Below are 24,419 nucleotides of genomic sequence, written 5' to 3'. Positions count from 1 at the left end.
TCTTCAGTGAAGAGGGCAGGGCTCATCTTAGCTTTTGGGAATGTCTGTAGTTACTGTGTGCCCAGGCCACAGCGCTAATAAAGAAGAGATCACTAGAAAAGTAGCAACCAGGAAGTTGTTACGCTTCCGTTCCCACGACAGGGTGTGAAATTGAGAGATAGGGCAGTTATTTGTATGAATACAGGAATGTTCCTAACAGACTCTGATTCATTGCTAATCATGTCTCACGAACTCCATGTAAATCATCGTAAATCACAGCACTTTCTGATGAAGAGTATATGTATCATTTGGCTTTGACATATAATGAATTATAATGTTATCAAAATTGTGATTTCATCCCTTCCTTCATGAAAGGAGAATGTTGTGATCTACCATTAGACAAACAATAAATATAGATCCATAATTCCTTTTCCAAACCTTTGGTGACATGTGTTTTAGAATTCAAAATATTTGGATTTTAAAGGTATAAAGGTACGCATGTTGTGTGTTACTTAATACCCCAGTGGGTTTTTATAATCAAACAGTGATATTTCTCCAATAGGATACCTAAATATTCATATCGAGCGGGATAAATGAATTATAAGAGTACCCACCGACATTTAAGACTGATTTCTCACTAAATGGATTCAGATCAGATTTTACCACTAAATGAGTAACGAAAAAGCTTATGAATTTTGGAATTGTTTGGATTTTGTATTGTTGGGTAAGAGATTCCCAACATATTATAATTTCAGAAAGGGAAAAACTAGAAAAAAAATGAAGCGGGACAGAGAATTATGAGTTGGTCGGGGTGGATGATGTTAGGATTTTATAATCCCGACCATCAAGAAAGACCCTAAACTAAAGATTCAGTAGGAGCAAGCCTTATAACAGCAGAAGGGAATAGCAAGTGTATGCAGAAGTGGGAATGAGCTTGACTTCTCTGAGGAACAGCAAAAAGACCAGCTGAAGTGGGATACGCAAGACAAAATGTGGTAGAACATTGTTAGAAGACGTGGCCGCATCTCACAGCGAGTGGGATCTCGGCCAGGATGGAACCTGTAGGCTCTGTTTTTGTTTTCAGTGTAATGGGAAGCTTTCAGATGACACTGGTGTACTGCGATTTATATTTTTAAAGATTTCTTCTGGGTATGGGATATCAAAAAGGTAACAGGCGAACAGAGTAGAAGCATTTTAGGAGGCTATCGCGAAGGTTCAGGAGAGAGAATAAAGCAGTTTGTATCAGTATGGTCATGGTGGCCAAATGGATAGGTGAGCAGGTTCTAAACAAACCTGGTGATAGAGCCTACAGCACTGATTTTTTAGATGTAAGCTACAAGGAAAGAGAACCATCAAGGGTCATCCTAAAGTGAGTCGTGGCGTGAATAATAGTACCCTTTACCAACGAGAAGAAGAATAAAGGAGTGGCACGGGTAGAAAATGGGAATCAGAAACCAGGAGTTCTTGCTGAAGACATTAAGATGCAGATGATAATTAGACATAGTTATAGCCATGGGGATACGTGAAACATAAAGTAGCTACTATTTATTGAGAAATTAAAATGTGCTATATGCCCTCTTCTAAGCTGCTTATATTTCTTAACTCATTGGATCTTCAAAACAATCCTACATACTCTCTACTAATTTTATTCACATTTTACTGATTAGAGACTTAAGACAGAGAGAGGATAACGTACCCAAGTCAGTAAGCACAGTTCGTAAACAGCAGAATGGGATTTGATCCCAGACCTTCCGGCTCCAGAGCCCTTGCTCTTAGACAGGACACGTCGCTGACATTATTACCATGTTTTTCTAAGGCATTCAACCTAAAAACTTTGTATTGCAGTCTTGTGGAGTTAGAATAGATGGTTAGTAAGCAAAATTTAAAGATGAAGAAAAGGTAAATGTTAGAAAACATTTTATTTCATTTTAATAGACTGCTTGCAGTGTTAACAAAGAGTTTAATTTTTTTGTCTGCTCTATGATATTTATATCTAGTTAGCAGTTTTCAGTTTTCTATTCTATAGAATGAAAACTGACTTCAAAAAGACATCTGAGTTTTTAAATAAAGTGTAACCAATTTCTGCAAATTAGAAGGAATCTTTTTGTATTGTCATATTCACCTCTAAGCATTTTTCCCCAACTTCTACACAGTGTCATATACGTAATGGGCATTTGGCTAATGTTTTCATTTCAACATTTTCAATAAATGAATGAGAATAAGCGTAACATTAATAGAGTGATCATTAGCTGTGTACACCATGCTGGAGCATTTTCCTATTAATGCATTGTCTTGTTTTTTTCTAAATGCTTTCAGATTGGGTTGAATTTAGTCCATACGAAATTGGCATGGCTAAATATGGTACTTTCATGGCTCCTGACTTATTTGGAAGCAAATTTTTTATGGGAACAGTTGTTAAGAAGTATGAAGAAAACCCTTTGCATTTCTTAATGGGTAAGTGATCAAAATAAACATATTATCACTGATTTGTCTGACCATTTTGAATCCTGGTACATTTTAAGTTGTTCTCCGTTTCTGCTTTATTTTAGGTGTCTGGGGCAGTGCATTTTCCATATTGTTCAACAGAGTTTTGGGCGTTTCTGGTTCACAAAGTAGAGGCTCCACAATGGAGGAAGAATTAGGTATCCTAAAAACGTGCCTACATTGATAAAAATCTTGCTACATTGATACATTTTATTAACATATATAGAATATTAAATATTCATAAATATTTTAATTATTCTAAATGTATTAATAATCTGGTTGAATTAACCTAAATATTTCCTAAATATAATATGTCAGTTACTTCTTAAGTATTATTTTGACACTGAGGCTATGGAACTCATAAAAATCATTAATTCCTAAGAGTAACTTTTAACAGAACACAACTCTATTCCTTTTTCTCATTATACTGCTAAACATATAATTTTATTAGAAAGTCCTCTTTTTATCAAATAAGAATAGCTTTTTAAAGATTAGATTCACCAACAGCTAAATACAGTGTAACACTTAAGTTTATGCTTGTTACAGTTTATTTAACCTTAAATATTAACTCACTGGAATTAGCATCTTATACTAATCTATATCCAAAAGAAGGGAAAAAAATTGAATTACCTCTAGTAAACTTAAACTAATGATTTTCATCAAATCTAACCCATTAGCCTACAATAAAGTACAAATATTTACAAAACCTGAGAAAGCAGACAATCTCAACTGGGGACCAGTGGTTTTCATTCATTATAAGAATAATACCATAGAAACATGTTTTCTTAAATGAATAAATTTTGGCTAAAAGCCAAAAAAAAAAAAAAAATTACCTTCAGTATCTTCCAAAAGCCTTGCCATGTGTATTTTAATCAACACTAATTTTTGTTTTGACTGTTTTGACTGACAGCATAAAGAAATGGTGGAATGCTAAATCTGAATTTGGAGCCATAACAGCAGGGGTCAGGGGAAGCACCTGATGGACTATCAGCACAGCTACCTACTTTCTCTTCTGTATTTGGGAAGTAGCACAGATCTATCTGAGAACAGAGGAGTTGACAGAATAACACTGATGACTTTTTAAATAATTAATTTACTTGAAGAATGCTTGCATACAAAAAGCTTACTGCAGGAATTTTAAACAAGCTGTCCTTGGTATCTCAGACAATGCTGGTTGATTTAATTAAGTTTATATGCAAAAGAGAATGCAAGTGTAACATTAATTTGAACATTAAGGTGGCTTATAAGCAGTATTACCACTGTGCCTACAAGAATTGATTTTAGTTACATAATAATTTATTTGATATTTATATTTAGTGCAGTAAACTCCTATAGTTCATAATATTTTCAAGAGCATCATTTGTATTTTTGGTTAGTTCTTAATGAATAATGGAAAAGTGATCTTATAATTTCATTGGAGCCAAGGATTTTAAACTAAAAATAAAAACAATCAAATAAGGCACCTTGTGCTGGTTTACTTACTGTCCTCTGCTCGTCACCCAGTGAATGGGCAGACAAGGTAGGTGGCCCTCCTGAGCCTGCTGTGACATGTCCTGTGGGGCACATTCTCTTACCGGTAACTGCAAGGCAAAATGTATCACCATAAAATGATCTTCCTTGACCTACTTAATGAACGTTATATCCCAGATGAATGTCCTGTTCTCAACTCTTTGTGGAAATAACAAACCCTCTCTCTAAATTATGGGAAGATTTTAAGAAAAAAATAAAAGAAGAAAGAGAAGATCACATATTGAGGCTTGCTTCCTGTTCTCCTCTGTTGAATAACCCAGATAACCTGGGGTTTGTTATTTTTTTCTTCTTAAGGCAGGAAGAGAATAGGACTGAAATAACATATCTGAATGTGGGTGAGACAGTGGCTAAAGGCCAAGGAAAAGGAGGAGGTCTATACTAAGTAGTTTTGAGAAGGTTCTTTGTTGAGAAGTTTCCTTAGAGGCTGGCAGTCTGGCAGCCTATTTACTCGTCCTGTGTGTCAGACTGAGGGGGAATATCGTGTATGTGTGATCCGCCAGTCGGCAGGAAGCATGTTACCTCAGATTAAGTAAGGATTTCCAGAAATGAAACCAGAGAGGTGACTGAGAGGGCTCTGAGGACTCCTGGTGACTACTCTACCCTTTGACCGACGTCTGCCTCCTAAAGGAGTGTTCAGAGATGATTTTTGCTTTTCTGTTTTCTTCTTTCTGAAGAAAGACTTTAAGGAACATTGGACTACAGTCAGGCAACTCTGAATGAAATTATTGACTCTCTAAGGAGTTTTGAACGAATGTGAAAAATTTACACTTTTGAGAGACAGAGTTGTACGTTATACTAGGATGGAAAATATGTAAATTCAAAATAGTTAGCTATTCATATCATGAAGTTCTTCCTTACAAATAAGACACTATTTTGGTGAACTATTGCCTTAAATAAAACTATCAAATGTGACAGAAAGAAAAGAAAGAAAGAGAGGAAGAAAGAAAGAGAAAAAGAAAGACAGGAAGGAAGGAAAGAAGGAAGGAAGGAATGGAGGGGAGGAAGGAAGAAAGAAAATGCATGAGGAAGGAGAACAAAATACATGTAGGCCTAGAAACACATGTGATGTATATGGCACCTGGAGTAGATCATTCTTTAGCATCTCCCATACCTCCGTGTAACAAAATAACTATTGATAATAGTCATGAAATGAAACCAATAATATTGGCTTGTGAACATTTTATCAAATGTATGTATAGTCATGCCAGTAAAAACTTAAAACATAAATGTCAATCCACTGCTGTAAGCATTTATTAACCCGTGCATTACATACCCTTGATCACCCATGCGCATTTTACTTGAAAAAAGACAACTAAGCTGGCCATGGTGGCTCATGCCTATGATCCCGGCTCTTCAGGGGGCCACGGCAGGAAGATAGCTTGGGTGGAGGAGTTTGAGACCAGCCTAGGCAACAGAGTGAGACCTCACTTCTACAAAAAATACAAAAAAAAATTAGGCAAGTAGGATGGTCCATGCCTATAGACGCAGCTACTCAGGAGGCTAAGTGAAAGGATTGTTGAGCACAGAGGCAGAGGTTGAAGTGAGCAGAGATCATGCTGTTGCAGCCCAGCCTGGGTAACCGTTTTTTAAAAAGACAAAAGATAACTAGTAATCATGCTAGATTTTACTGCTGTCTTTGTTTTAAGGATTTCTGGTGGTTATTTTAGTTTTTATAACTGTTCTCTTAATATGTTCTGCAGAAAGCACAAATTCTTGACACCAAAAGGTAAATTTCAACTGACAATTTACAATATTACTGAAAATCAAAAGATAATTTCTGTTAGTATCTTTCATTCATTCTAAGAAAACTATTCTGTAGCTCCCCTATAAGTTTTGGTTTTATCCTCTACCTTCATAAACACCACTTAAAAATAATGAAGAAAAACAAGTACTTTTTGGTATAACAAGAGCTTCCTATAATCAAGTTGTGCTTTCTGTTGGAGTTATGATTAACATAAAAATTATCCTCTTTAAATCATGAATGAATAAATATAATTTTTCATGTCCTAGGAAATTTTGTTTCTTGTGAGAAATCTGAAAACATGATTAAATCTAATAAATCTAGATTTATTAAATGGATTTAAATTTATGCTAGCGGAGCTAGTAGATCTCATTCTATGGTTTTGCTCGGATTACTTCTTTATAATAAATTTGTGAATTTTGACAGCTAAGATTGTTTAATATTCAATTGTTTTGTCTCCTTTTCGCAGAAAATATTACAACAAAGCATATTGTGAGTAATGATAGTTCGGACAGTGACGATGAATCACACGAACCCAAAGGTGAGTGAGCTGGAAACGTCTCTGGCCGAGATCCATGAGGAAAGGATATGAACACTTAGACTGATTTTCTCATTCAAGATGCTGATGGTAATCTCCACTTCAGAAATGGAAATGATAAAATTGGAGTTTTGTATTGAGAGAGAGGATTGCGTATTACATGTGTAATAAAATAGGCAGCACTATATATGTGTCTGTGTGTGTGTGTGTGTGTGTGTGTGTGTGTGTGTGTGTGTATATATATATATATATATGGTAGAAATTCTGAATTCTCTTTTAAGTCTGATTAGAGCACTGGGCTTCTCAGCATAGTTACTGTGATTTGGGAACCTTTTTAGATGACTTTAAAAATTAAAATTTTGGTCTTTTACAATTTCGTTATTAAGTAACGTGAAAAATTGTATTCTCGCTCCATTCCTGAGCCTTAGCCCACTCTACCTCATGAGAAGGGATCAGTGATGAAGTGGGTAAAAGTATCAAGAACTTGTTGCATATATTATTTGATAGGATAAATGAGTCCTTTTACATTCTGACAAGGCCGTTTTCAGTTTGGTGTGGATCATGATAGTCAGCGATGGACTAAGGGCAGAGATAAGGTGAGGATCTGATTTGCAACAAATATGAAGGTCATATTTGTTGTAAATGTTTCATGGTAAAATAGATTATTTTGACACAGTGTTTTGAGATAGCCATTTATAAAAGTGTTCCCATAGTCAAAAAAAAAAAAAAAAAAACCCAACCAACAAACAAAAACAGAAAAAAAACAAAGGGAAGTCTTTATAAGAACTGGATGTATCTGTCCTATTACGGCTTGAATATGATCATCTAGATTTTAGAAGATATTAAATGCTTCCTGGTCTAAAACTTAATTAATTCCACTAGGCATGGAAGAGCCCGTTTTATCCTTGCTTAATTATTACTAAAATTAAAATTCTCTTCTGATAGCTGGGCTATTACTTCCTCAGAAGATGCGTTTGTGTAAATTAGAGAAAAGCTGCCTTCTCTGGGGAATGCAGCTGCCCGGGACCAAGACTTGGCTAGTGTGTGGTGTCTTGTGACACTTACAAAAGAGGGTTCCTTCCCCGTGCAGACAATGCTTTCATCTGGGCACAAGGCTTTGCTGTAGCAGCACATGCTGGGTTCAGCCCTGATCTGCCCGCACTGTCCTGCTGCGTTATGCAGCCCATGATCTGCCTAATCAAATAATGACCGGCAGCCCTGATCGTTACGCAGGAACCCCAAAAGAACCCTGCCCTGGAAGGAAGCACGTCTTCATCCTTGCTCCTTCATTTTTAAAATGTATACATTTTTTAGTTGTGGGAGTCCTTTTTGTTTTAAATTTCCTTTTAATGAAGGAAGCTAGCCAGTGCAAAGGGGATAGGTATCAGATGCCTAGCTTCTCTAGAATTATTTTCGTGTTGATTTAGGAACCACTGAGGAGATAGAATAACGGTTTCTCTATTATTAAGGATTTCTCTAGATGGTCAGTACATTTGATAACCCCTACAGTACCAGCTGAGTCTTAAGGCTGTGAAGTTCAAGGACTGTTGAATATGGCTGCTTTGGTTTTAGGACTAGCCTTGCTTACAGCATGATATTTAGTATGTGGTTAATGTTTTCTTTTCCGCTGTTAGTATATATATTTTCTCTTTTACGTAGAGTTTTTAGAGCAGTTCTTAGAGCAGTTTCTGCTCCGTTTCAAAGCAAACTGAATAGAAAGTAGGGTTCCCATATGTCTGCTGTCCACCCTCCCCCTGCGTCTCCCCCACTATAAACACTCCGCACCAGAGCGGTATGTTTATTACAACTGATGAACTTAAATGACATTATCATCAGTCAAAGTCCATAGTTTATTTTAGGACTCACTGTTGGTATATATTCTATGGGTTTTGACAAGTATGTAGTGACATGTATTCATCATTAGACATGTCATACAGAATAGTTTCACTGCTCTAAAAATCCTGTCTCCTGCCTGTCTGTCCTCTGCTCGCCCAAACCATAACAAACACTAATCATTTTATTGTCTCCCTAGTTTTGCTTTTTCCAGAATGTCATATAGTCAGAATCACACAATGATGTAGCCTTTTCAGATCTTTCACTTAGTAGTATGCATTTAAAGTCCCTCAATGTTTTCTTGGCTTCACAGCTTATGTGTTTTTTAAAGCACTGAATAATATTCCATTGTCTGGTTGTACCACAGTTTAGTTATTTATTCACCTACTGAAGAAGGTGAACTTTGAAAACTTGAACTTTCCTTCCAGGTGTGGATGTTATGAATAAAACTTCTAGAAATATCTATGTTCAGGTTTTTGTGTAGACGTAGATTTTTCAGTTTATTTGGGTAAGTACCATGGAGCACAGTCGCTGGATCATATGGTAAGAGTATATTTAGTTTTGTCAGAAACTGCCAAACCGTCTTCGAAAGTGGCTGAACCATTTGGCATTCCCCACCAGCCACGAATGAGAGTTCTTGTTGCTCCGCATCTTGTAAGCATTGGGTATTATTATTATCTATGCTTTGGATATCGGCCATTCTAAAAGGTATGTCGTAGTCTCCGTTGATTGTTTCAATTTGCATTTCTCAGATGACGTTAATGTGAAGCATTTTCTCATATGCATATTTGCCATCTGTGTATCTTCTTTGGTGAGGTATCAGTTCAGGCCTTTGCCTCAGTTTTGGATTGGGGTTGTTTTCTTATTATTGAGTTTTAAGTGTTCTTTGTGTGTTTTGTATTACATGTTTTTAATCAAATATGTCTGTTGCAAATAATGTCTTTCAGTCTGTGGCTTGTCCTTTTAGTCTCTTGAGGCTCTTTCATGTTTAGTCATGTGATTTTGAGCAAGCTTTTAGGCATCTTCTGCTTTAGTTTCTTCAAATCTGTGCTGGAACCATTTACCTTCTCTCACAGAATCGTTGCAATCATTAAATTGGCAAATGCATACAAAAGGGCTTTAAGTTATAAAGGGTGATGCAGATAGAAATGTACTATTAGTGGTATGACTAATAAGCCGTAAGTAGTCAACTTATTTTTTTTTTTGAGTCAACATATAACATTTATATGGTGACTGCTGGGTTTGTCCTGCAAGTGCTGCCATTATCAAAGATATCCTAAGGTAAATCCTCTGCTGGTATGGAAGTAGGAATTTATTGAATAATAAGAAGAAAAGTAAGAAGCTGCAGCCCCCAAATCTTTGGAAATAATTGTGTATTTCATTCATATCCTGTGAAACTGGAGACATAAATCATTTACTTTAAAGCTTGAATTTTTCTAGTAAAATATTTTTTTTGGTCCTATTTGGCATTATGACAGGGTGAGAGTAGAAAATAGTGTATTTGTTTTTGGTGACTATAAAGTTACCTGGATTGGTTACTGAATGAAAGAGCTCTTCATTTGCTCCGCTCAGTTAAACAAATATCTGTGAAGATAAAAGTCAATATTTATTATAGTTTTATGTATGTTTAGTTTACATTTGGAAATTATGAAGTTGACTGTAGAGTCTCTTTTTCTCTTTATCTCAACACACACACACACACACACACACACACACACACACAATCACATACACATACACACACAGTTTTATAAATGCATGAATATTTATGTACAGAGTTCCCAGAAATCAGAACAAACAGGGTTTAGGCAGATGAAGTTATACTCTACCATAAATTGCTCTTCAATTTTAATTATGAATAAATAAGATTGATGATGATGGTGCTTCTCCTGCTGCTGCTACAACTATTTCTGCTACTAGCAAGTGTTTATTAAGAAGTTAATATGGGCCAGGCACTTTTCTAAGAACATTACATAGATGCACAAACACAGTTAATTCTCACAACTTTAGGAGGTTTATCGATGAGGAAATGAAAAAGGAGAAGGGGAAGGTAACTAGAAAAGAGTGGAGAGAGGACTGGCACCCAAGGAGTTGGATTCTGGAGCCAGTGCTATAAATGGCCATATAATATAGTTTCCCAGTAGTAATGGTGTATGCATGGATTTTAAGGAAAAAGGCATTTAAAACTACTGCTTTGGGGTGATCACTGAATTTTAAAATGTTTAGGCATTTGTTTAAATTAAAGGCTTTTAAATCTCCAAACTGTATAAGCAAGGATGAAATGACAGGTCATAAGACCAATAGGTCATAAGGGTGTTTATTTAGTATTAAATGTATGTTGAATCCTTTAGCTCTATCTCCTCATTTTGCACAATTCCTGAATGTTTGTTAAACAGGATAAGATTAATTAAGGAAGGCTGGGCATGGTGGCTCATGCCTGTAATCCCAGCACTTTGGAAGACCGAGGCTGGTGGATCATGAGGTCAAGAGATCGAGACCATCCTGGTCAACATGGTGAAACCCCGTCTCTACTAAGAATACAAAAACTAGCTGGGCATGGTGGCACGTGCCTGTAGTCCCAGCTACTAGGGAGGCTGAGGCAGGAGAATTGCCTGAACCCGGGAGGCGGAGGTTGCGGTGAGCCGAGATAGGGCCATTGCACTCCAGCCTGGGTAACAAGAGCGAAACTCCATCTCAAAAAAAAAAAAAAAAAAAAAAAAAAAAAATTAAGGAAACTTAAGACATGTAGAGGGTAGAATTAGCCATTGTGGATGTTCTGTGTGTGTGAGTTATATGTGCATGCAAGTGTGTGCGCTTGAAGCCAGAGAAAAGGAAGAAAAACAATTCAGAAAAGAAGGAAAGGGGGAAGAAGGAAGAAATTTACTTGGAAATCTAAGCATAAACCGAGGGGCACTGTCAGGAATATACTCTTTACAAGCACTACAGGTAAAAGGTGAACCAAGAACACCTTAAGAACAAAAATGATTAATTGCAATATTTATTATATTAATGTAGGCAAATAAACATGTGAAACATAGAGCTTCATTATTAATTTTAACATTTAATTATCCAGAGAAGATCCCTTTTTAAACGTGCACTTTGGAGTCTGCATAGCGATCTTTTCTCTTTCCCTAGGCACTGAAAATGAAGATGCTGGAAGGGACTATCACAGTGATAATCAAGCAAGTTGGATTCATCGTATGATAATGGCCTTGGTGAGTGATTCAGCTTTATTCAATACCAGAGAAGGACGTGCTGGGAAGGTGCACAACTTCATGCTGGGCTTGAATCTCAATACATCTTATCCACTGTCTCCTTTGAGTGACTTTGCCACACAGGAATCCTTTGATGATGATGAACTGGATGCAGCTGTGGCAGGTAAGGGCACAAAGTATAATCAGTGGGAGCTAATTCAGGAGATCTGTATTCTTTCTTTGGGGAGAAGCGTTTTAATTGTTATTAACCCTCATGTATTCTCAGTTATTACAAGCTGCATTTAATGTGTGAAGGGCTTCAAATTATTAGAGTTATTTTTGTTGTGGTTTGTTTGTATTTTTGAGACAGGTTCTCACTCAATCGCCCAGTGGCACAATCATGGCACTTCGCAGCCTTAAAGTCCAGGGCTGCAGCCATCTCCTGCCTCGGCTTCCTGAGTAGCTGGGACTACAGGTGCGCACCACCATACCCAGCTGATTTTTTTTTTTTTTTTTTTTTTTTGTAGAGACAGGGTTTTGCCATGTTGCCCACGCTGGTCTCAAACTCCTGGGCTCAAGTGATCCTCCTATCTTGGCCTCCCAAAGTGCTAGGACTACAGGCAGGAGCCACTGTACTAGGCCTGGTTTTTTGTTTTTTTTTTTAAAGAAAAATTTACATTGGATGGAAAATGGTCTAGACATGTCAGTATAGAAAATTTTCATTAAAATGTTGAGGGGGACAGCTGGGCACAGTGGCTCACGCCTGTAATCCTAGCATTGTGGGAGCCTGAGACAGGCAGATTACCTGAGCTCAGAAGTTCAAGACCAGCCTGAGCAACATAGTAAAACCCTGTTGCTACTAAAAAAAAAAAAAAAAAATACAACAACAAAAAAATTAGCTATGTGTGGTGGCACGCGCCTATAATCCCAGCTACTCAGGAGGCTGAAGCATGAGAATTGCTTGAACCCAAAGGAGGAGGTTGCAGTGAGCCGAGATCACGTCACTGCACTCCAGCCTGGGCAACAAAGCGAAACTCTATCTCAAAAAAAAATATTGAGGGGGACTTTACATTTTCTCTGTACTAGTCACAGTTCATTTGGAGAAATTAGGAAACTATTTCCTATTTTCTGAAAGGGATTTGAGGAAGGGAATTAAGTGCTTATAAAATTGTTCCAAACCTTGAGGGAACAAGCTTTAGGCTGAGCTTTCAGGAATGACTCAAAAAGTACTTCAGAATCATCCCCATAATGCCTTGGCAATTGTGCTTGGCAGAAGAAATAGCAGAAATGTAGCTTCTGTCTCATTTTTTTTTCAGGTTTTATGCAAGTGTTTCCCTTTGGCAGAGGCCAGGTCTCAGGAGAACTGGAGCTGCAAGGGACTCTGGCAAACACATTCCTTACCTGACTCCCTAGTGCAACGTAGGGCTTGAGTCAGCCAGCCTGTGCTGTTCATTAGGCTATTGGATCTGTCTTCCTGTTCTCAGAAAGGTTAGGTAACTTTCTTAAAGCTGCCCAGCAAGAAACTAGTCACTTTCAGATTTGTCACTTAGCCAAATCCTCAAGAATAATTCCCTCTGGGCTTCAGTTCCATGCCTGTTACAGATTTAAAGTTAAATTTGCTTTGGTGACCAATCAATACATAATAATTTTTTTGGTGCTAATTCTGTCATCTTAAGTTTTTATAGTTCACCACACCATCATCTTTTCCTTAATGCCCAAATGTCATTCCTCAATCATATCTGTCTAAAGACATTTTGACTAGATGCAGGAAAAATTCAAATGGGCTATTTCTAAAAAAAAATTTCTACTGCCTTTTGTTGAAGCATCATACCTAGAACATACTTGTGAAATTTAGGATATAGTTTTGGATTTTGCTGTTGTTTTGGTATTGTTGTTTCTTTCTGTTGTTTGACCCCTTAAAAGGAATTGCAGAGGCAAAAATGACCCCTCTTGTTTAAATAAGATTAGTATAGACTCGTTACATTTTTTTTATGTTTATGGCATTAAACTAGGATATGAGGTATGTCTGATTATATACCTGTAATCCCAACAGGATTCACTAAGTTATATAGTATACTAACTATTGTGTTAACTATAATGAAATTCTGTCAGCAAGTCAGTATCTATTTTTAAATTCATCCAAAATAAGAATACACTTAACTATACATTCAGTGACATTATTTTTCTTGTTTAGTCATATAACTATGCTTATTGCCATCACAATTCCAATTAAATATGTCTCTTCCAGAAATGTACACTTCATAGGTGAATGATGATGAGCTTAAAAAAAAAACTACAAACTCATACAGCATGTCGATATAGAGAGAATCTTCAGTTATTTTACTCTATAGAAAAGGAAGATCAAAGAAGATAATTCTATCATCTTCGCCTAAAATTTCCCAACAGAGTTGAGATTGGGACACAGGTTTCTTGACATTGCTTCCAAGCTTTCCCTTGGCCACATACCATTCCCCATAGCCGCCCTTGGTTTTCTTAGTCATCCACTTATGTAAAAATGGAAGTTTTCTTTCTGTATACTTTAATCCATCTGTTTTATGTTATTCCTTGTATTGCATCAGCCAGCACAGCTCTTTATGTAATGCCGTATTTGGGGATGATTGATAGTTTATATTTCCTTATGTTATTTTATGAAAACTGTCTATAACTCTTTTTTCAAAGGTCACTAAATTCAAATTTCAATTTCCATTAGAATTTCATTATAGTTAACATGATGAAATTTTCACAGCATGTGGTCTACACACCACATTTTAAAAAACTTCCTGGTAGATTTGGAATATTTATGTAGATTTGGTGGTGTTGAGGTAACCAGATAAGATAGAGAATATCCAGTTAGATTTGAATTTTAGATATGTGTAAATTTATATATGATTTTTGCAGCATTTGGGAAGTACATTAAATAATTGTTTGTTGATTATCTGAAATTCAAATGTAACCAGGCATCCTGTATTTTTATGAGCTAAATTTGGGAACTTTAGAAAGTATGCCTCTTCCTTTTAAATTATTTTGCATTTTCATCTTCCTTCTGTCTTTTGTTCATTCTTTCATTCACTTAGATTTATTTATTGAGTACTTACAATGTGCTTGGTTCTTGGGATCCGGTAGTTAACAAGATAGATACAATCCTTGGCCTCATAAAGATTAAAATCATTTAATGGCCTTTCCTCAAAGTTGTCATTCATGGAAGGACTTAAGTACTTTACTTTCGTTAACAATGATGGAAAAGTAGAATAAAACTAAAATATAGAACGCTGATTCTGACGGAACAGTAGGTTAGTGAGGCTATGTCAACGTCGAGGATACAACTGCAAAACTAATTATATGAGTTGAGGGCTGCGCACGGTGGCTCCTAGCACTTTGGGAGGCCGAGGTGGGCAGATCACCTGAGGTCAGGAGTTCAAGACCATCCTGGCCAACATGGTGAAACCTGTCTCTACAAAAATACAAAAATTAGCTGGGTGTGGTGGCACATGCCTGTAATCCCAGCTACTTGGGAGGCTGAGGCAGGAGAATTGTTTGAACCTGGGAGACAGAGGTTGCGGTGAGCTGAGATCATGCCACTGCACTCCAGCCTGGGCAACAGACCGAGACTCATTCTCAAAAACAAAAAGGAGTATGACTTGAATGTGGGTGTTCGCATTTGGAGAATAATAGTTATACATCACCTTGTCTGACTCCTTTCTTCATTTAATGCCCATTGAAAGAAGAGTTATAGACAGTTTTCATGAAATAACATAATTTCCTTATGTTATAAACTATTAGTCATCCCCAAATGTGGCATTATATAAACCAGTTTTTTTTTGAGATAATTGAAAATGTTCTAAACTAAAATTATTTTAAATTAATGATGTTTGGAAAGAACTTTAAATTTTATTTCTCAGTGTGCATTTTATTTAAATGACATTTTATTCATTTTTATGTATTTAATAAAAAATGTATGTGGGTATTGATTTCAGTAAAAAATTTAGTCAGTTCGGTCAGTTCACAGATTTATTCAACTTTATTATTTACAGGCCAACATTACTAAAATTAATTTCATTTTAGACTGAATTTACTGAATTGACTAGTGCTTTTTCAGAAAAGGTCCTTACAAAGGTAGATCTAGTTTACCTTCCTCTGGTAGTTTCCAATTTTTAGAATAATCATATGTTTGGAATGAAAAGTTAAAACATTTATCACAAACTGTGATCATTTTGGTTCATAAGGTCTTCCTTAAAATTCCTACTTTAAAGAATGCCAACTAAAATTTTTAGCCACAATTTATTTAAAACATTAAGCCCATTTCTTTTTAAATTTTGCATCCCCCTTGCAAAAAAGATTTTATCCAATCTAGATACTATGTTAGAAAAATGTTTATATAAATTGAAGATTGAGTGTCTTAGAATTAAATCAGTCTTTCAACCTAAAATCAGTAAAAGTGCACTATTTTTGTGCCTGCTACTTCACCTTGCAGACTGTATTTTGTAAACAATAGAAATTGTAACATCATAAAATTCCGTTCCTGAGTTTACTGCAAAATAGTTGTGTACCTGTGGAAACAAATTTTGGAGAGCTTTTCATGAGTCATATGACTTCTTTCCTGTTTACTTTTGTGTTTATCCTATTTACTGTGACACACACCATCTGGAAATAAGAAATAAAGACATGAGTTAGTTTAGGCCAGAGTTCAAAACACAGACATCCAAATATTTGAACCCGGAAGCTTTGTGATGTATTTATAAAATGACCATTACAAATAACCAAAGCTGATCTGCTTTAAGGAACTGTTACATAATTCTAAAACAGAGTTATGTTTCCACAACCATCAGAGAACCCCATTAACTGATTCACAAGTTTAGAATCCTTGTATGTTTTTAAATTATGGGTGGAAATTCTTCCATAGTGGCATTTACCCAATACTCTAAGACATTTTAGTAGATGTTATACAATAAATCGGGTTCAAGTTCAAATAAACTTGGAAAAACGTACAACTCAATCTCCCTCTTCAAATACAGTGATACCCTCCTGAGTTTAAGTCTTACTTACAGGTGCTTGAGGATAGTACTGTAAAAGGAGACTGGCCGATATTTGCATCTCAGTTGGACCCTTTACTAGCAGGCAGTCTTAGCCAGTCACTTAGCCTAAACCTCAAGTTACTTATAAAATAAAAATAATAATGGTACCTATGTTATAGAGTTATTTTGAGGATTGGTTAGCATCATCATATAAAGTGCTGTTAGTGACAGCCATAGGAAGGAGAATAGGGAATGCGCAATATCACTGGCTAGTCCTTTACGTTGTTGAACTTTGCCTTTCTGTAGACATGACCTTATTTAATCGTGGTACTCTTATTTTGTATATGAGGCATCAGTTTATATCTTGCATAACTATGCTTTTTGCAACACAGTTAGGAAACACTACTTACTGTTTTTGTGTGTTTTTTGTTGTTGTTGTTTTGTGACACGGATGAGCTTAGTGGACATTATGCTAAGTGAAATGAGACAGACACTACATGATATCACTGGTAATGTATAATCTAAAAAAAGTTGAACTCAGAAGTAGAAAATAGGATAAAGGTTACCAGAAGCTGGGGGCAATTTGTGGAGGAGGCAGCAGATGGAGAAAGAGGCAGCCTTACTCACAGGGCACAAAGTTTCAGTGAGACAGGAGGAATAAGTTCTGTGTATCTATAGCACAGCGTGGCGCCTGAGTTCATAATAATGTGCATTTCAAAATAGCTAAAACAGAGGATTTAGATGTTCTTACCACAAAGAAATGATAAATATTTGATGTTATGAATATTCTTAATTACTTGATTTGATTATTCCAAAATGTATACATGTAATGAAACATCACATTGTACCCCATAAATACAATTATTATTTGTCTGCAAAATAAAAATCGTTTTAAACATAAAACAGACAATAAAAGGAACACTACTTACCATCAGTTCATCTTTAAGGTGGGAGTGGTGGTGTTCAGTTACAAACCAAAGCTCAGAATTGGTCCACATGATTTTCCTCTCAAATGCACTCCCTCTTGGATATAACAAAGAATAAAAGGTCACTACCAGTTTCCTGCTAAGGGACAAACCAAACAGGATATGAGAGAAATGATCTGTTTTTGGTTACACTTTCAGCTAAAACTGTTTTAAAAACTGAGTTTATGAAGCACCCCCCCCCCTCCAAATTTATGAATTGTAATTATACTTGCATTAGAGTAGGGAAAAGCGTTGCATGTAAAAATACAGTAATCCTTCCTCCCTTACTCAGGGTTTCAGTTTTCTCAGTTGTAGTTACCCGCAGTCACCTGTGGTTGACCACAGTTTGAAAAAAATTTTTAAAATTCCAGAAATAAATAGTTCAGTGTTTAAATTACATGCAGGTGTGAGTGGCATAAAGAAGCCTCATGCCATTCCTCCTGAGATGTGAAACATCTCTCTGTCCAGGCTCAATATGCTGCCTGCCCGTTCGTGACTCTGGCCATTCAGTTCATCAGATTGGCTGTCTCTGTATTCAAGTAACCCTGTTTTTTCTACTTAAAAATGGCCACAAATCACAAGAGTAGGGATACTGGCATATTGCTATAATTGTTCTCTTTTTTTTACTACTGTTGTTAATCTCTTACCGTGTCTAATTTATATATTAAACCTTATCATGGGTATGTATATGTAAGAGAAAACTGAGTATATGTAGAGATTCGTTCTATGCACAGTTTCACACATCCACTGGGCGGTTCTTAAAACATAGCCCCCCAAGTAAGTAGGGACTACTGTGCTCCCATGATTGTGTTTTTAAATGTTAGGTTTAACTGTGATAAAATACACATATTAATGTGGTTTAAATACGTGATAGGATTATGTGCTGAGAGCCTCTATACTTTGTAATTATTATTTTTTATATTACTCATTTTAAACCTTCTTATTCAGTCATGCCACTTTCTAAAGTAATAGTGTGACACCATGCTTAGGGCTTAGACCTTGTGAACTTGGATTGGAATTTTGACTCTCACTATCTGTTTGAAAATAGACCATTTATTTTACCTCTTTGAGCCTCAGTTTCCTTATCTTTAAAATAGCTACTTCCTCTGTAAGATTCTGTTTTTCTTATCTTTAGTCTCCTTTGTAAGAGTCTTGTAAGAATAATAAATCTTATATATGAAATTTCTGATACATAATAGACTCAGTATAAATGAAGTCACCATTAGGAGAAATGTGAGTAACCAACTAATGAATTTCCAACTTTTTGGTAAAATGTTTAAAAATGAATTTAAGTCACAGACTCACTATTTTTACCTTTAAGACGTTCACATATGTAATTGTTAAACTAAAATTTCAGAGGAATAGACGTCAAAAATGGGCTTGACAGTCTCGTTATATATTTCCGTCTTACATCTTTACATTCCTGGTTCTGTGATAGATAGTCTAGTATCATGGCTGGTGGCAAGGTGCATTGTCACGACTGTCTGTAGATACTTATTAAGAAAAGAGAACTGATCTACAGGTAATTATTTAAAGAACTATTTCTCTTCTCTCTCTTTGTTGCCCTGTAAGTTAGCTTTGGACACAGCAGGCCTTTATTATTTGGCCATATTACCATATCCTTGCTTTTAAAAATAGCTTTATTTTCAGCGTATTTGTTTTTAATTCAAGACCATTATTCACACCTTTCCTCTTTGCGTCACTTATTCTGGGCAGTATGAATTGCCTCAGTCATAAAACTTACTCTTCTTTATTTATAAGCATCACTAGTAAGCGTCTGTAACATTTATATGTTATCCCATTTTCAAAATGGGAATTTTTAATAGACATGCGAAAACAGATGACTCTGCTAACTGTAGAAAGTTAGAAGGATATTAATGTTTCTTAGTATTAATAACCATGCTGAAGTCTTATTTTTCACTTTACACTGAATAAAATATGATGACTGTCTCATTGGTGTTTTTCTTTCAACCTTTACTGATAGTGAGGATTATGGATTTAATTGGACAGAAAGAATTTAAAGATTTTCTTTCCTTTTTGATTTCATGCTCTTAAAACGTAATAAGTAAAATTGACTATAGAGAGATAGTATTATTCTTACTTAGGAACATATGGAGGGAAACGAACATACACCCGGTTCCTACTGTGTGCTGGGCGTGTATGTGTATATGTATATATAAGGTTATACGTACATATTCGCATCTGGTGTGACCATCTTCACTTCATTCTACGGTCCTAGGCCTCCCTCTTGGGCTTAGCCAGCCTTCTTCCTATAACAGCAGAGGAAATAAGAGTGTGGACAAGGGGCAGAGAAAAGCAGCTGCATGCGTTTTATTCAGTTCAGTTCAAACCAGTTCTCTCTGGTCATGTTTTGTTTTTCCGGCAAGTGAATTAGGAGCACCATACATAAACATGAAGGGTAGTATGTTTTCAGTATTCTTTCTTCATGAAATTAATGATCTCTAGGCCCTCCGTTTCTTCAGAGCCCCTGCCATCTCATTTTGATCTCCTCCCATCCTGTCCTCGGACTGCAGGCTCCCTGCTGTCTCTCCTCAAACACACCAGCCTGATTCTGCCTTCAGACCCTTGCTCTAGCTCCTCCTTCTCTCTGGAATCCTCTGGATCCCACCATCCCAATCTTTAGATGGCGGTTCCATACCGTTATTCTTGTTTAAGTGTAAGGTTCCCTTCTCAGAGACATCTCCCCTGACCATCCAGCTGAAGTGACGCCTGATGACAGTGTCCTGGATCATTTTCTTCATGGCATTGATCACCTTATGAACTGTACTCTTCATACATTTAGTTACTTATTGGTGGTGCACTCACAATATGAACGCTATCAGAGAAGAGCGTGCATCTATCTTGCTCAGCATCTAGACTCGAATCTGAATGGTGGCAGACATATTTGCAGGGCGTGTTGGCTGGATGATTTTCTTGGACTCCCACCTTGTGGTGAAATGCACACTCACCCCCAAGAGAGGCAGCATGTGATCCATAGAGTCTGCCACCTCCCCGTGATGCCACCTTCGAGAGACTCTTCATTGGCTTTGCCCTCCATTACAGCTGTCCTCTGCCTCACCTGTTATAAGAATTAAACAAGATTATGCATGAGGAAATGTTTAGAAACCTGCAAAGACCTATGTAACGTACAATAATACTGTTAAAGTGATCACAGCTTAGAGTTAATACCAGCACCGAAGCTACGTGTGTTCCATGCCTCTTCCCAGTAAATCCTCACAGCAACCTTATTTGGTAATTACTTTTGTCCTGATGCTGCAGGTGAAGAAACTAAGACTTAAATATAATATTACAATCGCTAAAGTTGGTCTCATGCCCCGGTCTATTTGTCTCCAAAGCCTAAGGGCCTAATCGTAGCAGATTCTGTCTTGCAAATTTTAAACAAACGTTTTTAGATGATAAATACGGATGAAGGATCATTTAATTCATTCTTGTTTTTCATTTATGTTTTTAAGATCCTGATGAATTTGAGCGAATATATGAGCCCCTGGATGTCAAAAGTAAAAAGATTCATGTAGTGGACAGCGGGCTCACATTTAACCTGCCGTATCCCTTGATACTGAGACCTCAGAGAGGGGTTGATCTCATTATCTCCTTTGACTTTTCTGCAAGGCCGAGTGATTCCAGTCCCCCGTTCAAGGTAAGGAGACCTACTACGGCACTCCATTCTCTACCACGTTCTCTCGCTTGCCTCATAGATGTCTTAGTCAATTTGACTCCGGTTGCTTATTCCTTGAACGTATTTCGTACGTTTTCATGAGTAATAGTTCTAAAACGCAGACACGCTTCAATCAATCTCCTGCTTAAAGAAACTTTTAAATGATTCTGATGAGCTCAGTGAAGTTCAGAGTCCTGAGCAGGACAACAATAATACAGTAGGTCTGAAGTTTACAAAGGAAGTGAGGCTGAGATGTGGGAGTTAGCAAGTAAATGATCATTTAAACCATGCATGGAGAGGGTATGCCCTGAAAAGAGAAGTGGACATAAACAGTACTTTTAAGAGTGCTGTCGAGGGGGAAGGAGAGGAACAAAGGAAGTGTATAGTGTTGTGAGAACTGAAGATACCTAACGACAAGGAGGTCTTTGGTGAACTGGACGAGGACAGCTTCCACAGGGCTGTGAGGGCAGAAATCAGACCAGAGTGGTTTGAGGGATGGAGACAATTTTGTAGATTGATCAGGGAGAGGGATGGACTGGATCTGTAAGAGGAAGTGGGAAGAAGAAAGCTGTGTGTGGTGGGGGTGGGTTGTTGATAGCAGAGGCAAGCATGTTTACATACGCATGGCGAGGAGTCGGTAATGAAGAAGGTATGACTGAAGAGGGGAGAGATGAATACAGGATGAAGTCACATCTCTGGGAAGGATGTGGGGGTGGGAAGTGGGAAAGGAATCAGGATACAAGTGGAGAACAGTATTGAAATGTCCACGCTGGGGAAATGGCAGCAGATGAAGATTTAATATTAGGTATGCAGAAAGGAAGTTCAGGAAGTACTCATGTAATGACTTCGAAGTTTTATAGGAATTAGGAGTCAAGGTCATCTTGTGAGGATGAAAATACGGAGGTAGTGGAGTCAGACAGGTGGGGCAAATAAAAGTTCACCTCTGTGAAGAAATGAGAAAAGCTTCTGAAACAACAATATGGAAAATTGCTGGGCAGCACTCTGGCCTCCCCCTCAAATAAATATGCTTTGTTCCCTCTGCCTGGAATACTCCAAACATTCTTTAGACACAGCTCAAGAGTTATCTTTCTTGACTTCCACTTGTATGGTTAAAGTGCATAGGACTCAGTAAATTCTTCTACTACAACAATTATCATAGTATATTGTATGTCTTTGCTTATATATATATATTGCTTTTGCTTTCTGGGAACTCCTTGGGACTAGAACTCTGTTCTCTGTGTGTATTTATTTTGTTTTAATCATTCAGTCCTAATTGTCATTTAGGTGCCGGCCAAAATATGAGCATATAGAATTTTTTTTTGGTAGGTGAATAAATGAAATGCTATGAGAGATGGCGTTATTATTTCAACTTCATAGATGAAGAAGTGGCACTTCATAGCGATTAAATGTTAACAGTTCTGATCTCCCAGCCAGGTGGAGCCAGTGATAGCATATCTGATTATTTTCTCTATCATATGATAATTAAACTGCTATTATAAAGACTAATAATGGTTATAAAAACCATTAAATATATAAAAAACCTTACATGTTCAAAGTGCTTTCACACTTGATCTATTTTTGAGGTAGCAGTAGTGTTCAAAGAAACAAGTAACAATGAGATAAAACCTTATCAACGAATAAAATAATATGTGGGATGAGCGAAGCCCACGACCTGGCTAGGGAAGTGCTAGTTAAGAAACGGTGAGATGGGGTTGGGGCCTGTAATCCCAGCACTTTGGGAGACCGAGGTGGGCAGATCACATGAGGTCAGGAGTTCGAGACCAGCCTGGCCAACGTGGTGAAACCCTGTCTCTACTAAAAATACAAAAATTAGCCAGGCATGGTGGCGTGCACCTGTAGTCCCAGCTACTCGGGAGGCTGAGGCAGGAGAATCACTTGACCCTGGGAGACAGAGTTTGCAGTTATCCAGGATAGCGCCACTGCACTCCAGCCTGGAGGGCAGAGAGAGACTCTGTCTCAAAAAACAAAACAAAACAAAACACACACACACACACACACACACACACACACACACACACACACACACACGGTGAGATTGGACCAGACTCCAAAGCTACAGAATGAGAATTCCTTACCCTTTACCAGCTGCCTCCTTTGTGCTCACTGTTCATCACCTCTTTTCTGTGTACTGTGTGTGTGCAGCAGTTAGTGGGAAGATAGGGTTCCTGATCTCCCATAACATTTTGTTTTTTTGGGGGGAAAGACTTTTATTCACAAGAGCCACTTGTCGGGGAACTGAGAAACTTACTATTAAATAGTTCTTGATATAAGTTTATATAAGTATTTGTATTATAGGGGATAAATATAAAAGTATGCTGGTGCATACTGGAGTTCATGAACAGGGTAACAAACGAAATAGGGTAAAAACAGCACAGAGAAGGCAATGAGCACATCGAGGGGCTGGAGTGATCTGATGAGAAGCGACAGATATTCGGCTCCCTTAGGAAGGCTTAAGGAGAGAGTTTAAGGTAGGACATTAAGAAATGGAGAATCAGTGGAGGATTTCAGTAGACAAATGACTTCATGAAATGGGAATTTTAGGATGATTAATCTGACAATGGAAAGTAGGATGAATTGGAGAATGGAGGGCAAGGAAGTAACGTTGAGAGGAACGTATTGTAATCCAAGCACAGGATAATGAAGTGCTACTGCACCACAGCGCGTGACGATGAGTTTGATGACCTATGAGAAACAGTGGGGAGGTAGGTTTCAATGGGTGACTCTCAGATGATAGCTGAGAAGCTGGTTCTAGTGGTGGAAGACACTGTATTATTCACTTCACTAACGGGGGTGTAAAATGTCAGAGCCATCATTTTATACATGAATCAGAGCTCCACCACCTTAATGAGTTGAAGGAGGTTTTGGAATATCACTTTGTACCTTTAAAAAGAATCATTATACTTTGCAGTAGTTTTTAAATGTTGACTCATTATTTGTAATTAAGAATATATACTTGTAAAATGTATGAACATTTGGATGATATATGCAATACTTTCAGACAACAGCTGTTAATATTTTGGTGTTTTCTTCTAGTCTCTTGTGGGGTGTGGGGTGTGTGTGTGTGACTACCATGGTCATATAGTTTTGTATTCTGTTTCTTTCTACTTACAACTATATTATGAGCATTTTTTCATGCCATTAAATGTTTTTAAAAACATAAAGACATATAAGATATATATAAAAGAGAGCTAAATGAGATGTTTATAAAAGAAAATAAAAATATGTAGTATCTCTGTATACAGGTATGTGAGAATTTATTTAATAGTGCTCTATTTTCAACTTTTAGATGATTGCCATCTTGCCACATTTTTCTATAATCATCATCCTTGCACATGACTCTTTAATCACACTTTAATTATTTATTTAGGTTGGTTTCTAAATATCACTTTATGACTTTCAGTAAATATTTTCAGATTGTTTTCACCAATTTACATTACTTTATCTAA

The 24,419-nt window shown here is 37.0% G+C and overlaps 1 protein-coding gene across 3 annotated transcripts in view; it reads left to right on the top strand.

Moving 5' to 3' along the window:
- PLA2G4A (phospholipase A2 group IVA) overlaps window positions 1-24,419 on the top strand; it is a 147,296-nt gene that overhangs the window by 103,563 nt on the left and 19,314 nt on the right. For 2 of the 3 annotated variants that reach the window (XM_039460258.2, XM_074389827.1), the window contains 5 exons: window positions 2,296-2,433; window positions 2,529-2,621; window positions 6,204-6,275; window positions 11,241-11,483; window positions 20,750-20,934. In XM_039460258.2, the coding sequence (XP_039316192.1) occupies window positions 2,296-2,433; window positions 2,529-2,621; window positions 6,204-6,275; window positions 11,241-11,483; window positions 20,750-20,934 (731 nt within the window). The remainder of the gene's footprint in view (window positions 1-2,295; window positions 2,434-2,528; window positions 2,622-6,203; window positions 6,276-11,240; window positions 11,484-20,749; window positions 20,935-24,419) is intronic. The other variant, XM_074389828.1, reaches the window with a different exon arrangement.

The sequence above is a fragment of the Saimiri boliviensis genome, chromosome 19 (assembly GCF_048565385.1).
Source record: "Saimiri boliviensis isolate mSaiBol1 chromosome 19, mSaiBol1.pri, whole genome shotgun sequence".
Classification (NCBI taxonomy): Eukaryota; Metazoa; Chordata; class Mammalia; order Primates; family Cebidae; genus Saimiri; species Saimiri boliviensis.
Note: the sequence above shows the minus strand (reverse complement) of the source record. Positions and strands in the feature narration are given on the sequence as shown.